Here is a 17221-nt window from a genome sequence, read left to right on the forward strand (position 1 = left end):
CAGAAGCACCCCCCCCACCACCATATCAGAACGGTGATGCAGCCAGTCAGAATGCTCTCCACGGTGCACCTGTAGAAGTTTCATGTGATGGCATTGTTCTTCATATTTTTAGTATGTTTCCTTTGGCAAGTTGTAATTCTCTAGAAACAGAAAAACAGAAGGAGTAGAGAATTTTACAAATTGAGTATGCAGTTTAATACTGGCTGATTGTTACTTTCAGTACCATTGTCTACTCTCTCGCCATTCCTCTTTGGAGCATGCAGGAAATGTTTGCTATGCTTTGTCGACAGTGATATATGCTGACAAATGTGGCCAAGTGTCCTTAAATAAATTTGTCATTTGAATTCATGAATATGTGTCATGGATGAGCAGGGTCTCCTTTCTCCCCAAGTTGGTCTTGAATACACCTAATATTCTGCCTTCAGTCAAGAGCTTTCCCTGTTTCCTTAGGCTAGGCAGATAGGTAAACTCCAGCTCCAGAGTAGTTATACTTTGAAGACTGTTTTATTCTTCACCAAGTACACAAGAAGCTGAAGAAACAGACAGTACCTTTTGGCATTCTCATGAAAGATAGATTCAAATATTGATTAAAATTCCTTCAACTTGTAACAAAGTGCTTCTGATGAATGAATGAAAATACAAATAATTATATAATGACCAACCTGCTGTTGAAGGTAATGCTTAACAATGCATTAATAAGTAATGCACAACAGCTGACAAGTAAGCGATGTGATCTAGTAGCTAGAAATAAAATAGCAAACCAAATCAGAGGGGACATATCACCTCAAAAACCTGGAGGAAAATAATTGTTTCCCAGCATAAGATAATGAAATTCTGTCATGAGACGAGCTGAGTAATCAAAGTATGCAAAATTCAAAGTAATACAAAATCAAAGTACATATTATCAAAGTACATATTTGTCACTATATCTATCCAGAGATTCATTTTCATGTGAGCATGCTCAATAAATCTGTAGAATAGTAACCATATCAGAATCAATGAAAGACCACACCAACCAGGGCATTCAACCAGTGTGCAAAAGTCAAAAGGAAAGGAATAGTAATAATGAGTAACCAATAAATATTGAGAATATAAGATGACGAGTCCTTGAAAGTACTCTTCAATTTTCTTCTTGTACCAGTGGAAAGGGGCTGCTTGAATTGATTTTATACCAGGGTGGAGATGTGTCCCTTGGGCAAGTTGTAGCATCTACTTAGCAACCCCCCCCCCCCCCCCCACCACAAACTAGAATCAAGTGAAGCCGTGGGAGTAGGTGGCAGATGGTCGCATGAGCATCTGGCGCATATCCGAAGTCCTGGTTATGTGACCATTGATGTCAGCCAGACAATCTCTGATCATATTGATAATGGTTGGGGTCACCCATCTTGTAAAGACGCTGCCCAGAAAAAGGCAATTGCAAACCACTTCCGTAGAAAAATTTGCCAGAACAATCATGGTCGAAGACTGTGATCATCTATGTCATATGACATGACACATAACCTAGAGAATAATGTGCAATAGTAATGCTATATCAAAGCAAAAAAAGAGTGAAGTAATGCTGGAGGAGCTCAGTAGGTTAGGCTGCATCTATGGAAAACAGTAAGTAGTCAACATTTTGGACCAAGATCCTTCATCAGGGCTTTAGATTTCCAGCATCTGCAGATGTTCTCATGCTTGATAAAGTAAATAAGTTATTTCTGTTCGATATTGAAACCAAACTGATCTTTCATCTCTGTCTGGATGTGTGTGTGAATTCTCTATCATTTATGCTGATGACTAATTTACAAAGAAAGTAGCTAAATAATCTAAAAAGTGAATATTTATTAACTCTTGAAATACTTAGTTTCATTTTGGCCAACTAGATGATCTGTTGTTTTAACATACTGGGGACAAATTCTTAGGCTTGCATGTGACTTTACTGTTTAGTATAATAAGGCTTGTCTTATTTCAGCTGCTCGTGAATGCACGGAAAGTGAATTTCGCTGTGATAACCTCCAATGTATCCCTGGCCGCTGGGTGTGTGACTATTATAGTCACTGTGAAGATGATTCAGATGAGCAAAACTGCGGTATGACCATGATTAGTGAATCAGAGAAACAAGTGCATATTCTTTTAATTTGGCAAGAGATTGGCTCAACATTGAAGGAGAGTGGATGTCATTTACTTGGATTTTCAGAAGGCATTTGATAAGGTGCCACACATGAGATTGATTAACAAGATAAAATCCCATGTTGTTACAATAAGTATACTGGCATGGATAGAGGAATGGCTGACAGGCAGAAGGCAGTGAGTGGGAATAAAAGGGGCCTTTTCTGGTTGGCTGCCAGTGACAAGTGGTGTTCCTCAGGGGTCAGTATTGGGACCGCTACTTTTCACATTGTTTGTCAATGATTTAGATAAGAGAATCGATGGCTTTGTGGCAAAGTTTGCAAAGATCGGTGGAGGGGTAGGTAATGCTGAGGAAGCAATGTGATTGCAGCAGGACTTAGGCAAACTGGAACAATGGGCAAAAAACTGGCAGATGGAATACAGTTTTGGGAAATGTATGATGATGCATTTTGGTAAAAGGAACAGTAGTGTGGACTATCTTCTAAGTGGGGAGAAGATTCAAACATCAGAGGTGCAGAGGGACTTGGGAGTCCTCATGCAAGACTCACAGAAGGTTAATTCACAGGTTGAGTCTGTGGTAAAGAAAATAAATGCAATGTTGGCATTTATTTCAAGGGGAATAGAATATAAAAGCAAGGAGATAATACTGAGGCTTTATAAGACACTAGTTAGGCCGCTCTTGGAATATTGTCAGCAGTTTTGGGCCCCATATGTCAGAAAGGATGTGTTGTCATTGTAGAGAGTGCAGAGGAGGTTCATGAGGATGATTTCAGGAATGGTGGGGTGAGCATATGGGAGCATTTGGCAGCTTTGAGCCTGTACTCACTGGAATTTAGAAGAATGCAGGGGAGTTTCATTAAATCTTGTCAAATGTTGAAAGGACTAGATAAGCTGGATGTGGAGAGGATGTTTCCTATGGTGGAGGTATCAAGAACCAGAGGACACGGCTTCAAAACTGAGGGGTGACCTTTTAGAACAGAGGTAAGGAGAATATTTTTTAGCCAGAGAGTAGCGACTCTGTGGAATGCTCTGCCACAGACTGCGGTGGGTCTAATTCCATAGGTATATTTAAGGCGGAAGCTGATAGTTTCCTGATCAGTCAGGGCATCAAAGGATAAGGCGAGAAGGCAGGTGAAGGGGGTTCAGTTGGTTCTGGGATCAGCTGTGATGGATTGGCGGAGCAGACTCAGGGCTGAATGGCCTAATTCTGCTCCTATGTCTTATGGTCTAATCTTTAATATAAGGAAAAGTGAAAAAAGAACACAAAAAGGGTAAACAATTTAGGAGCAGAATTAGGCCATTTGGCCCATTGGGCCTGCTCCACCATTCCGTCATGGTTGATTTATTATCCCTTTCAACTCCATTGTTCTGTCTTCTTCCTGAAGACCTAGATAGAGAGGTCACAGAGAGGATGTTCCCTATAGTGGGGGGGGGGGGGGCCTATGACAGAGAACACAGCCTAAAAATGATCCTCCTTCATTCTTCTAATCTCCACTGAGTGAAGGTCCAGTACTATTGAATGTTTCTCATATGTTAACCCTTTCATCACTCCCTCCAATGGCAGCAGATCCTTTCTTAGACATGTGGCCCAAAACTGAACCATGCACAATACCCAGAATGTGGTCTGACAAATGCCTTTTTAAACTGCACTGACTGGAGGCCTGTGAATAGTGGAGTGCCACTAGGCCCATTGTTGTTTCTCATCGCTATTCATGACTTAGATGATAATGTGGTCAACTAGATGAGCACATTTGCTGATGACACCAAAACTGGGGACATAGTGGACAGCGAAGAAGATCATCAAAACTTGCACTGAGATCTGGGCTTGCTGAAAAAATGTGTTGAAAATTGTCAGATGGAATTTAGTGAAGACAAGTGTGAGCTGTGGCACTTTGGGAGGACAAACGAGGGTAGAACATACACAGTAAACAGTAGTACAGTGAAAAGTGCAGTAGAACAGAGGGATTCCTTGAAAGTGGCAATACTGACAGATAGATACTCATAAAGGGAAGTTTTGGCACATTGGTCTTTATAAAACAAAGTACGGAAGTTGGGTTATTATGTTGAAGTTTTATAAAACATTGATGAGATCAAATTTTGTGCTTATCTGGTCACTTACCTACAGGAAAGATTATCAATAAAATTGAAAGTGTACAGAGAAAATTTACATGGATGTTGCAAGGACTTGAGAACCAGAGTAATAGGGAAAGGTTGAATAGGTTAGGACTTTATTGCCTGGGGTGTAGGACAATGAGGGAAGAATTATTAGAGCTATACAAAATTATGAGGGATGTAACTGGATAAATGCAAACTGGCTCTTTCCACTGAGGTTGGGTGAGACTTGACTAGGGTTCATAGTTTAAGTGTGCAAAGTAAAATATTTAGGGGAATCTTGGGGGTAAGTTCTTTACTCAAAGGGTGCGAGTGTGGAATTAGCTGCTAGCAGAAGTGGCGGATGGGGTTTTGAATGCAACATTTAAGAGAAGTTTGGATAAGTAAATGGATGGTGGGGTTGTGGAAGTCTATGTATTGGGACCAGGCAGAGTAACAGTTTGGCACAGAATAGATGGGCCAAAGGGCCTGTTTTAGTGCTGTAATTCACTATGACACCATGACCTGATCCAGAATTATTTTTTTGATTTTCATGAAAAAACTGATATGATTTTTAGGTATAAATGAGGTCAAAGTCAACCATGGATGTTACGACCTGCTGTCTACACGAGGCAGAAGGATAGCCAGGGCAGAATGATAGAGCTGACTGTTGCTCATACAGCAGGTTATCCCTCTGTACACAGTGCAAACAAACGAATGGCATAGACTGATGCAGTTTGGCACCAGTGGCATCACAGGACTTGCCAGCCGGTGTTGAAGTCAACATAGGGACTTAAGGACCCTAGCTGTGGATATTTCCCACAGTGTTTACTCCCAGTGCCTTCCCCATGAGCGGTGTAGCAAGACAATGGAGTTTTGAGATCAGAGTTTTGCTTCTCCTAGATGAGCTGCCAACCACAGCTGATCTGCCCAAAGAGACTGGTTTTAAGGTGCTAGTAACCCACCTTTGCCCTTTTTCCTGTCTGTAGAAATGGCTCCACCAAGCTTACTAGCTAAGCCCCACAGGAAGGCCAGGAGATGGACTTAGTTGTTAGAGACTACTTGAGATCTATGCCATTGGGAGCACTGAGTAGGTAATGGGAACTTATCCCCACTACCTCCCCCCCCCCCACCCCCGGCTATGACAGCCTTAATGATATGAAGATTGTTAGGGTATATTTTGGAGATGCAATATAGCAAATATTAATTTCAAAAGAAATCAGTTTTCAGATCTGAATATTGAATGCCGATTGAATTTAAAATGCAGCTTGGTATACTGCTCTTCCTGAAACTGTATTTTAGAGTAAATTGTAGACCAGGAAACATTCAGTTGACTTGAACTATCTGGATATGCATGAATGCAATCAACACCCCTTGCATGAACACGACTCAGAGACCACAGTAATTAACACTCAAATTGGGGATGTGGGTGGGAAGATCCAGGCATTTGAAAACTTACATGTTACACAAAAGAAGCATTATGAAGGCATTGCAGCTTTAGAAATTGTCCTGTTACCTTTGTTCTTTAACATGGAAAAATGTACTGTAATGTTGAGTTGGGGAGTCTCTCTCTCTCTCTCTCTCTCTCTCTCTCTCTCGAGTATCTGTCTACTCATGTGTGTCCTGAATAAAGGCTTTTATATCTACTAGCTGTGTCTCTCCAGTAGCTTCATTCACAATCATGCCAAAAATATCCTTAGCAACACACACAAAATGCAGGTGGAACGCAGCAGGCCAGGCGGCATCTATAGGGAGAAGCACTGTCGACATTTCAGGCCAAGACCCTTCGTCAGGACTAACTGAAAGGAAGGATAGTAAGAGATTTGAAAATAGGAAGGGGAAGGGAAAATGTGAAATGATAAGAGAAGACCGGAGGGGTGGGGTGAAGCTGAGAACTGGAAAGGTGATTGGCAAAAGGGATACAGAGCTGGAGAAGGGGGTTGATCATGGAACGGGGGGCTCGGGAGAAAGAAAGGGGGAGGGGAGCACCAGAGGGAGATGGAGAACAGGCAGAGTGATGGGGTTCCTTAATTAGCTGTAGAAATATACAAATGAGATTATTTAGTCTTACAAGTTTATCACATCTTCTGTTACTTTGCCTCAAATCATCTAATTTTGAAGTATATGGATCATTGTTGGCTATTCCATTTCTTGTTAACAGAGTTGCTAACATGCCTTCCTGGATATTTTGAATGTGCTAGCGGTCACTGCATTCCGGAAAGGTACATGTGTGATGGAAGTGCTGAATGTGAAGATTTCTCAGATGAAATCAGTTGCCGTAAGTTTTCTTTTTAAAAGCATATATGTATATCAGAGTGTTGATATCGTCACCTGGTGAATAATGAGGCCAAACAATTTGCTGGAACTATGCAGCATAAAACTTAACCGCTATAAGAACAGTTAATGTTCCACCTAAGACTAGCCAGTCTTATTCATACAGATAAGTTATTAATGGGGTGGAGATGCATCTCTGTCAAAGAAGGTATAGGGTGCTCCTTCCCTCCACTAGCCTCGGGTCACCCTTAGGCAAGGATTAGCTCTGTTTAGCCCCCTTGATCAGGGTCACATGAAGATATGGGAGCGGATGCTGCATGGCACAAATCTTGGTAATGCAATCGCTGATGCCAGGCAGATGATATTGATAATGGTTGGGGACAGACACTGCCCAGAGGAAGGCAGTGGCAAAGCACTTCCATAGAAAATTCTGCCAAGAACAGTTATGGCCATGGAAAGACCGCAATCGCCCATTTCATATGGTACAGCACTTTACTGACAAATGAAGTTATTTAGATAATTAACAATGACATTAAGAGGGTAGAATGGCAAGAGAGCAGAGTTTAAATCATTCTCTAAGGAGTTTTAGAGAATTCTGTGTTTACGGTATGTGATAATTCACTTCAAAGACAGGGTTAACTTTTCCTGACTATGCAGGCACTAATTTATTTACCCAGCTTTGGTGATCACTATAGATTGTACAAGCAGAAGAACAGTCAATTAAGGCTAATTTATACTTCTGTGTCAAATGAACACCGTAGGTACAGTGTAGCCACGTAACCTACGCCATAGCCTGACACGCACCTCTCCAAAACTGTAACTGCACGTCGCGGCGATGCAGACCACAACTGTGATTGGTCCGCTTGGTAGCATCGCATTTCCTCCTATCTATAGGCATACTGTGCGTACACTGATGCGAAATAAATGGTTGGAAACGATGAACCAAATTGTCAAATCTACCTGCTGACATCCGAGGATATTGTAATGCATTTCCTCATCCATGTCTCTCAGTGGCCGGACAAGCACAGAAAATTCACCCTCCTTCTGCCTCAATCCATTCAATGGTCGTACATAACATCTCCTCCGACGTCTTCTCTCTTTTCTGTGTTGCAGAAATTTCAATAAATAAGTAACCTTTGTTCAACATTTATTAGCTCCAACACCAACATGATGCGCTCAGTCACCATTACAAGCCCCACCGCCAACTAGTGTTTTGGTGCTGAATTGCAGAGCGACGCAAACACACCAACGCACAGGTATAAATGCTCACAATGGCGCAGGCCACTTGTGTGGCGTTGGCTACTACGCACAAGTATAAATCAGCCTTTACACAGTGAATGGTTGGGCACGATGGAGTGCAATAGAACAAAGGCCTCAGAGATGACCAGGTTGCAAGTTGTAGCGGTGGCTTTCCTCTGAGGCTCAGAGTTAGCGACATTGAACCAAGCGTAAGAGTGATTGAGCTCATCTGGGAGAGAGGCGGCAATGTTGGCAGCACCACAATGTTTGACTGTGAAGTCTGTGATGGTATGCAACCCTCAACACAAGTCAGGCATGCTATTCGTTGTGAATCTTGACTCGGTCTTCTCCCTGTATTGTTGTTTTGCAGCCTTGATAATGTTGAGCAGATCGTAGCTGCTTTTCTTGAGCTCTAGCTGATTGCCAGCAACGTAAGCTCTATGTCATGTGGTAAGTACTGATCGCACGGAACTATTAATCCAGGGTTTCTGGTTCAGGAAGACCCTGTCCGGCTTCTAGGGGACAACATCGCTGATGCACTTCCGGATGTATCACCTGACTTAATTCGTGAACTCGGAGACATCCTCATCACAGGAGACATTCCAGTCGACGTCATTGATGCAGTCCTGCAGAATGGAGGCCAATTGGTCGGACCAACAGTGGACAGTTTTAACTATGACTGCCTCTTGTTTCCACTTCTGCCTGTACTTTGGCAAAAGCAGAATCGAAGAGTGATCTGATTTTCCAAAAGCTGGGTGAAGGAGAGCTTTGTAGAATTTCTTTGAGAAACTTTGTAGGAGCAATTTGAGAAGCATAAGGGCAGATCGGAGGTGTCAGTGTTGCAGTTGAACAAAGGAGACTATGGAGCCATTGAGAGCCAGGTCAGTATCAGCCTGTGGCGGAGCATACACCGCTCTGATGATAACAGCTGTGAGCTCCTTAGGCAGCCAGTAGGGTCTGCCCAGGAGCACCAGGTATTCCAGATCTGGGGAACAAAAGGATTTGAGGGCATACACATTCTGGGGGTCACACCATGCATGGTTGACCATGAAACATACCCCTCCTCCTTTACTCTTCCCAGAGAGGTTATTTGACCTGTCCACCTGGAACACTGATAACCCAGAGGGGTTAATAGCGTGGCCCGGAATCTCCTCTGTCAGTCAGGCACAAAACATTGCATTCCTTTGATTCCAGCTGATAGAAGATTCTGACTCACAATTTGCAAAGCTTGTTATCAGGGACTGAGCGTTAGCCAGGAGTATGCTACGGAGTGGTGGCCGATTTGCATGCTATCTCAGCCTCACCGGGACACTGGCCCTTCTCCCTCACCTCCAGCACTTCGTCCGAGGTAGTGGTGGTGTAAGAGATGAGTCTCACATGAATCGCGCAAGCATGAGTTCCCAATGTAGGAAAGGCAGCACATAGTGGGTACATACTGTCTTTCCAATGTTCAGAAGGGTCAGTCTGTCATATCTGATGTGACTATCAGCTACTTGAACAGAAAATGCTAAGAAAATTGTAGAAATTAGTAGTATACTGTAGATTTGGAATGCAGCTCGCAACACAGCTGCCGTACGTGGCACCATCTTGAGATTTTTATATGTGAAAGATGTAAGAAATAAAATCAATTCAGTATAGTCAAGAGTAAAAGCACCCTGATGGCTGCCATATACAGATCTCCCAACAGTCGCTGGGATGTGGACAATAGAATACAATGGGAAATAGAAAAGGCATGTCAAAAGGGCAATGTTATGATAGTCATGGGAGATTAAACATGCAGCTCAATGGGAAAATCAGATTGGTAATGGATCTCAAGAGAGTGAGTTTGTTGAATGTCTACACGATGGCTTTTGAGAGCAGTTTGTCATTGAACCTACTAGAGGATCAGCTATACTGGATTGGGTATTATGTAGTGAACCAGAGGTGATTAGGGAGCTTAAGGTAAAAGAACCCTTAGGCAGTGCTCACAATATGATTGAGTTCAACTTGAAATTTGATAGGGTTCTAAGGTCAAGTTTAATGTCAGAGAACAGTATACAATATACATCCTGAAATGCTTTTTCTTCGCAACCATCCACGAAAACGTGAGAGCACTGAGTGCTAGAAAGCAGTTGAGGTGAGCGTGCTTTAAAAAGGTGCACGCAGCGGGTACTTGGGACAGTGTGATGGAGAAACTGTTGCAGCAGGAAGAGGAGGAACAAAGGGCTCGAGAGATAATTGGCAGGGACAAATAAAAGGAGGGGTAACTGAAGAGGAGCGGCCAGTGGTGTGAGTGGCTTAGGGTAGGAGTGGAGCTTTGAGGCTTTGGCTCAAGAGGCTTCGGCGAGCAGAGGCTGAGGATGAACTTGCTCCAAGTGAGGTAAGGCCAGGTAAGTTCCTTTAATTAACTTAGGAGTAGGTAATAGAGGCAGCAGTTAGAGCAGTCGAGCAAGATATGGGAAGTCAGGGACAGCACAATTGTCCCTGATGACTACACCTGTAAAAAGCACATCCAGCTGCAGCTCCTGACAAACCGAGTTAGAGAGCTGGAGCTGGATGAACTTCAGATCATTTGGGAGGCAGAGGCAGAAATAGATGGGAGTTTCAGGGAGATAGTCACCCCTAAAAGTCAGGAGGCAGATAGCTTGGTGACTGTCAGGAGAGGGAAGGGGAATAGACAGGAAGAGCAGAGCACCCCTGTGGCTATTCCCATCAACAATAAGTATTCCGTTTTGGATACTGTTGGTGGGGACGACCTACCAGGGACAAGTTGCAGTGGTTGCGTCTCTGGCACTGAGACTGGACCCTTAGAAAGGAAGGAGGGAAAAGAGGAGAGCAGTAGTGATAGGGGATTCGATAGTTAAGGGGACAGATAAGAGGTTCTGTGGGAGAGATCGAGAATCTCAAATCATCTGTTGCCTCCCTGGTGCCAGGGTCCGTGATATCTTGGATTGAGTTCTCAGTATTCTCAGGACAGAGGGTGAGCGACCGGATGGAGTGGTCCATGTAGGGACCAATGACATGGATAGGAAGAAGGAGGAGGTCCTGCAAAGAGAGTTTAGGGAGTTAGATGCAAAGTTGAAGGGCAGGACCTCCAGGGTTGCAATCCGAGGATTGCTCTCCATGCCACGTGCTAGTGAGACTAGAAGTAGGAAGATAATACGTGGCTAAGGAGATGGTGCAGGAGGGAGGGCTTCATGTTTCTGGACAATTGGGCTTTATTCCAGGGAAGGTAGGACCTGTTCCAATGGGACAGTTTGCATCTGAACTGGAAGGGGACTAACATTCTTGTGGATAGGTTAGCTAGTGCTGCTCCAGTGGGTTTAAACTAGATTTGCAGGGGGAGGGGAACCAGAGTGTTAGAGCAGATGGTGAGGTGGGGGAAGGTCATGTGAACACTGCTTGTGTGGACAGAAATCAAAGGTTTGTATGCGATAAAAATGTTCTCAGGTGCCAAACTGAAGAGACTGGGGAAGAGGCATCTAGCTCTCAAATAGAGTAAGATAGGAGACATCGTGTGAGGGAGGATAGGCAAGTGATAGAGAAGGGACGCGCAGAGACCAAAGATTTGAAATGTATCTATTTTAACACAGGGAGTGTTGTGAACAAGGTGGATGAGCTTAGAGCGTGGATCAGTACTTGGGGATATGATGTGGTGGCCATTACAGAGACTTGGATGGTTCAGGGACAGGAATGGTTACTTCAAGTGCTGGGTTTTATATGTTACAGGAAGGACAGGGAGGGAGGCAAAAGAGGAGGGGATCTGGCACTGTTGATCAGAGATAGTGTCACAGCTGCAGAAAAGGTGGACGTCACGGAGGGACGTCACGGAGTCTCTGTGGGTGGAGATTAGGAACAGGAAGGGGTCAATAACTTTACTGGGTGTTTTTTTTAGGCTGTCCAATAGTAACAGAGATATCGAGGAGCAGATAGGGATACAGATCCTGGAAAGGTGTAATAATAACTGAGTAGTCATGATGGGAGATTTTAATTTCCCAGATATCAATTGGCATCTCCCCAGAACAAGGGGTTTAGATGGGGTGGAGTTTGTTAGGAGTGTTCAGGATGATTTCTTGACACAATATGTAGATAAGCTTACAAGAGGAGAGGCTGTACTTGATTTGATATTGTGAAATGAACTTGGTCAGGTGTCAGATCTTCAGTGGGAGAGCATTTTGGAGATAGTGATCACAATTCCATCTCCTTTACCGTAGCATTGGGGAGAGATAGGAACAGGTAAGTTAGAAAAGCGTTTAATTGGAGGAGGGGGATTATGAGACTATCAGGCAGGAAATTGGAAGCTTAAATTGGAAACGGATGTTCTCAAGGAAAAGAACAGAAGAAACCTGGCAAATATTCAGGGAATATTTGTGTGAAGTTCTGCATAGGTAGATTTCAATGAGACAAGAAAGTTATGGTAGGGTACAGGAACCGTGGTGTACAAAGGCTGTAATAAATCTGGTCAAGAAGAAAAGAAAAGCATTCAGAAGATTCAGAGAGCTAGGTAATGTTAGAGATCTAGAAGACTATGAGGCTAACAGGAAGAAACTTAAGAAGGAAATTAGGAGAGCCAGAAGGGGCCATGAGAAGGCCTTGGCTGGCAGGATTAAGGAAAACCCCAAGGCATTCTACAAGTATGTGAAGAGCAAGAGGATAAGATGTGAAAGAAAAGGACCTATCAAATGTGACAGTGGGAAAGTGTGTATGGAACCGGTGGAAAAAGCAGAGGCACTTAATGAATACTTTACTTCAGTATTCACTATGGAAAAGGCTGTTGGTGATAATAGTGATGACTTCCAGCAGATGGAAAAGCTTGAGCGTGTAGATATTAAGAAAGAGGATGAGTTGGAGCTTTTGGAAAGCATCAAGTTGGATAAGTCACCTGGCCTGGATGAGATGTACCCCAGGCTATTATGGGAGGCGAGGGTGGAGATTGCCGAGCCTCTGGCGATGATTTTTCCATTATCAGTAGGGACAAGAGAGGTTTCAGGGGATTGGAGGGTTGCTAATGTTGTTCCTTTATTCAAGAAAGCGAACAGAGATAGACAGGAAATTATAGACCAGTGAGGTGAATACATCAGTGATTGGTGAGTTGATGAAGAAGATCCTGAGAGGCAGGAGTTATGAACATTTGGAGAGGTATAATATGAGTAGAAATAGTCAGCATGGCTTTGTCAAGGGCAGGTCGTGCCTTATGAGCCTGACTGAATTTTTTGAGGATGTAACTAAACATGCTAATGAAGGAAGAGCAGTAGATGTAGTGTACATGGATTTCAGCAAAGCATTTGATAAGGTACCCCATGGAAGGCTTATTGAGAAAGTAAGGAGGCATGGGATCCAAGGGGACATTGCCTTGTGGATCAAGAACTGTCTTGCCCACAGAAGGCAAAGAGTGGTTGTAGATGGATCATATTCTGCATGGAGGTCAGTCAACAGTAGAGTGTCTCAGGGATCTGTTCTGAGACCCTTACTCTTCATGATTTTTATAAATGACCTGGATGAAAAAGTGGAGGGATGGGTTAGTAAGTTTGCTGATGACACTAAGGTTGGTGGTGTTGTGGAGGGCTGTCAGTGTTTACAGTGGGACATTGATAGGATGCAAAACTGGGCTGAGAAGTGGCAGTTCAACCCAGATAAGTTTGGTAGGTCAGATATGATGGCAGAATTAATGGTAAGACTTTTGGCAGTGTGGATGATCAGAGGGATCTAGGGGCCTGAGTCTATAGGATGCTCAAAGCAGTTGCGCAGGTTGACTCTGTAGCTAAGAAGGCATACAGTGCATTGGCCTTCATCAATAATGGAATTGAATTTAGGAGCTGATTTTGTAGCAGCTATATAGGACTCCACTTGGAGTACTGCGTTCAGTTTTGGTTGCCTCACTACAGGAAGGATGTGGAAACCATAGAAAGGGTGCAGAGGAGATTTACAAGGATGTTGCCTGGATTGGGAGCTTGTCTTATGAGGACAGGTTGAATGAACTTGGCCTTTTCTCCTTGGAGTGATGGAGGATGAGAAGTGACCTGATAGAGGTGTATAAGATGATGAGAGGCATTGATCATGTGGCTAGTCAGAGGCTTTTTCCCAGGGCTGAAATGGTTGCCACAAGAGGACACAGGTTTAAGGTGATGGGGAGCAGGTACAGAGGAAATGTGAGAGGTAAGTTTTTTACTCAGAGTGGTAAGTGCATGGAATGGGCTGCTGGCAAAGGTGGTGGAAGTGGATATTATAGGGCATTTTAAGAGACTTTTAGATAGGTACAGGGAGCTTAGAAAAATAGAGGACTATAGGTAAGTGTAGTAACTTCTAAGGTAGAGACATATTCAGCACAACCTTGTGGGCCCAAGGGCCTGTATTGCGCTGTAGGTTTTCTATGTTTTCTATGAAAACAGGGAAGTGCCCCAAAGAATGAACGACAATTAAACATGAGAACCGCCAAGTACCCCCCCAGCCCCCCTCCCATGTGTAAGCGACAGTGGGCAGCAATCCCCCCGTCCCCCACCAGCAAAATTAAACGCACATCAGTACAATCACCGAGCCCAAGTGTGTGCTAAGCGATAGCAAAGACACAGACCTTGCAGTTACCCCAGAAATTCCGCATTTCTTCCAAATTCAACAGCCCACATGTTCTCTCTCTCCCAGGCAAGGGAGAGGGAGGTGTCCCCCTTTTTCACAGCAGGTGGGAGACCTAACAACAACCCATTGGTTTACGATCTTAAAAGTCTGTTTCGTCACTTTTTCCGAGCTCTGTGCCAAAGATTGCAAAGACCTCGGGTCTTCAGTGCACATGGCAAAAGATTTTCCGGCCTCCCTGACAGCACACGAGTCTCTGGCCGTGACACTGACCCTTGATGCGTCCATCTTCAGAGCCCCGAGAAATTAGATTTCCAAACATCGATATTCTCAGGCCAAACCCTTGGCATGTTGAATAGCAGCCCATCGTGGAACTTGAGTGGGTCCCATTCCCGCAAAGAACCAAAGCTTGCGTGGAACTCCAAGTCAATGTCTTCAAAAGAACCCTGAAAGAAAAAAATAAAGATATTAAAGGGAGAAATAGAGCTGTTTCCGAAGATGCAAGCAAAGGAGTCGCCATTAGGCACCATCCTTCCTCCTAAGTCTGACATAGCAGTATTTCAGTGGAGTAAAGGAAATTACAGCTGTATAAGAGATTAGTTGGCCTAAGTAAATTGGAAGGAGATGGTGTGCTAGAAATGATAACAGAGCAGTAATGGGATGAATTTCTGGGAAAAATGAGAAAGGTGCAGGATAGATATATTCCAAAAATGAAGAAACATTCAAATGGCAAAAGACTACAACCGTGGCTGAAAGGGGAAGTCAAAGCTAAAGTTGAAGCCAAAGAGAGGGCATACAACAAAGCAAAAGTTAGTGGGTAGGTGGATGACTGGGAAGCTTTAAAAGAGAGAAACTAAAAGTGTCTTTAGAAGAAAAAAGATGAAATATGAAAGCAAGCTAGTGAATAGTAAAAGTTGTTTCAAGTATGTAAAAGACTAAAAGAGAGATGAGAGTGGACATAGGATCACCAGAAAATGAGGCTGGAGAAATAATAATGGGGGATAAGGAGATGGCAGATTTATATTTAAAATCTTCTTTCTCAGTTCTTTTCTTCTAGATTTGAATGCTGATTTGCCTTAATTATAGGCTTTTTAACCTATGGCATTACTTTGTTTACATTTGGACTTCCAGAGTTCATTGTTCATCAATCTGGTTTATATTTTCATGGGACACCACAGTAGTATAGTGGTTGCACAATACCTTACAGTATCAGCAACCTGGGCTCAGTTCCCGCTGCTCTCTGTAGAAGTTTGTATGTTCTCCCCAACACTGCATGGGTTTCCTCCAAATGCTCCACTTCTCTCACACAGCCCAAAGATGTGCCAGTTCATCAGTTGATTGGTCATTGTAAATTGTCCCATGGTTGGGCTAGGGTTAAATCAGGGGTTGCTGGGCAGTGTGGCTCAAAGGGCCAGAAGGGCCTATTCTGCACTGTATCGCAATGAATCCATCATCCATCATTCAATCAAGGAGTCGGTAATCAACTTAAATATCCTGCCAAATGGCTGTACCTCATCATTATCTATACTGAAATTTATGTTTCATGATGGAATTATTCTTCAAACATTTTCTATAATCTCTGGGCCTGTCGTTATTAGAATTCTGAAGAATTAGGCGTGACCTCATTGAAACCTATCGAATGATGAAGGCCATGATGAGTGGATGTGGATAGGATGTTTCCTATGGTGGGAAAGTCTCAGACAAAAGGACTCAGCCTCAGAATAGAGGGGCATTCTTTTAGAATGGAGATGAAGAGGAATTTATTTTGCCAGATAGTGGTGAATCTGTGGAATTCTTTGCCACAGGCAGCTGTGGAGGCCAAGTCTTTATGCATATTTAAGGCAGAGGTTGATAGATTCTTGACTCGTCAGTATATGAAGAGACACAGGGAGAAGGCAGGAGATTGGGGCTAAGAGGAAAATTGGATCAGCCATGATGAAATCGTGGAACAAACATGATGGGCCAAATGGCCTAATTCTGCTCCTTCTTCTTAGGGTCATAATAGTATTTCTTCAAGGCTATGTGATATTAATTATAATCCCTGGTCTCAAATTTTTATCGTAATTTTAATGTGAACCTCCTTGTAATGTCTGGTACTTGCATCCAGTTTAAAAATGCTTAAATAACTTGGCTTCATTGATGAAGCACAAATTTATCCAGTGAGTGGGTATTACATGCAAAGCAGATTGTTTTTAAATTTATATTGTGATAAAGGGATAAGTAGATGACAATTCATTGCAAGCAACAATAAAGATTCTCTTCTGGATTTGCTGATACTTCAAAAAGAGCAGTTTGCTTGAGACTGCCTTAAAGCTGTATTACTTATTACTCGTTCATCATGTGCCATGTAATATGACGTAGTTTATCATGATCTTTCCATGACCATGATTGTTCTTGGCATTTTTTTCTGCAGAAGTACTTTGCCATTGCCATCTTCAGGGCAGTGTCTTTACAAGACTGGTTACCCCAGCCATTATCAATACTATTCAGAGTTTGTCTGCCTGGTGTCCGTGGTCACATAACCAGGACTTGTGATTTGTACCAGCAGCTCATAGGACCATCTGCCACTTGCTCCCATGGCTTCACGTGACCCTGATCGGGAATTGAAGTGGGAGCTAAATAGGTGCTACACCTTACCTAAGGGTGATCTTCAGGATAGTGGAGAGAAAGAACACATTATATTATACCTACTTTGGTAGAGACGCATCTCCAGCCCACCACCCAGAATTAGTTTTAAGGAAAGAAGTTGTTGCCAAAAGAAGGGAGAGCTGGAACAGGATGATTATTAGTTAGCCAAAGTTTAGTCATTTTTAGGAACTATTGATGACTTAAGTCACATGGCTTCGGGATAACTTTCTTCCAATTGACCTTTTCACTCGTAAATTAAAATGATCCAGCGTTGGTCCACTTGGTGTCAATGATTGTATCTCATTTAGAGCAAACAGACTCAGACAGATTA

At 43.1% G+C, this 17221-nt stretch overlaps 1 protein-coding gene across 2 annotated transcripts in view; it reads left to right on the top strand.

Moving 5' to 3' along the window:
• Nucleotides 1-17221, top strand: part of lrp2a (low density lipoprotein receptor-related protein 2a) — a 393751-nt gene that overhangs the window by 293058 nt on the left and 83472 nt on the right. For both annotated transcript variants that reach the window (XM_059966386.1, XM_059966387.1), the window contains exons 56-57: nucleotides 1952-2068; nucleotides 6362-6478. In XM_059966386.1, coding sequence (XP_059822369.1) covers nucleotides 1952-2068; nucleotides 6362-6478 — 234 coding nt within the window. The remainder of the gene's footprint in view (nucleotides 1-1951; nucleotides 2069-6361; nucleotides 6479-17221) is intronic.

The sequence above is a fragment of the Hypanus sabinus genome, chromosome 4, assembly GCF_030144855.1.
Source record: "Hypanus sabinus isolate sHypSab1 chromosome 4, sHypSab1.hap1, whole genome shotgun sequence".
Classification (NCBI taxonomy): Eukaryota; Metazoa; Chordata; class Chondrichthyes; order Myliobatiformes; family Dasyatidae; genus Hypanus; species Hypanus sabinus.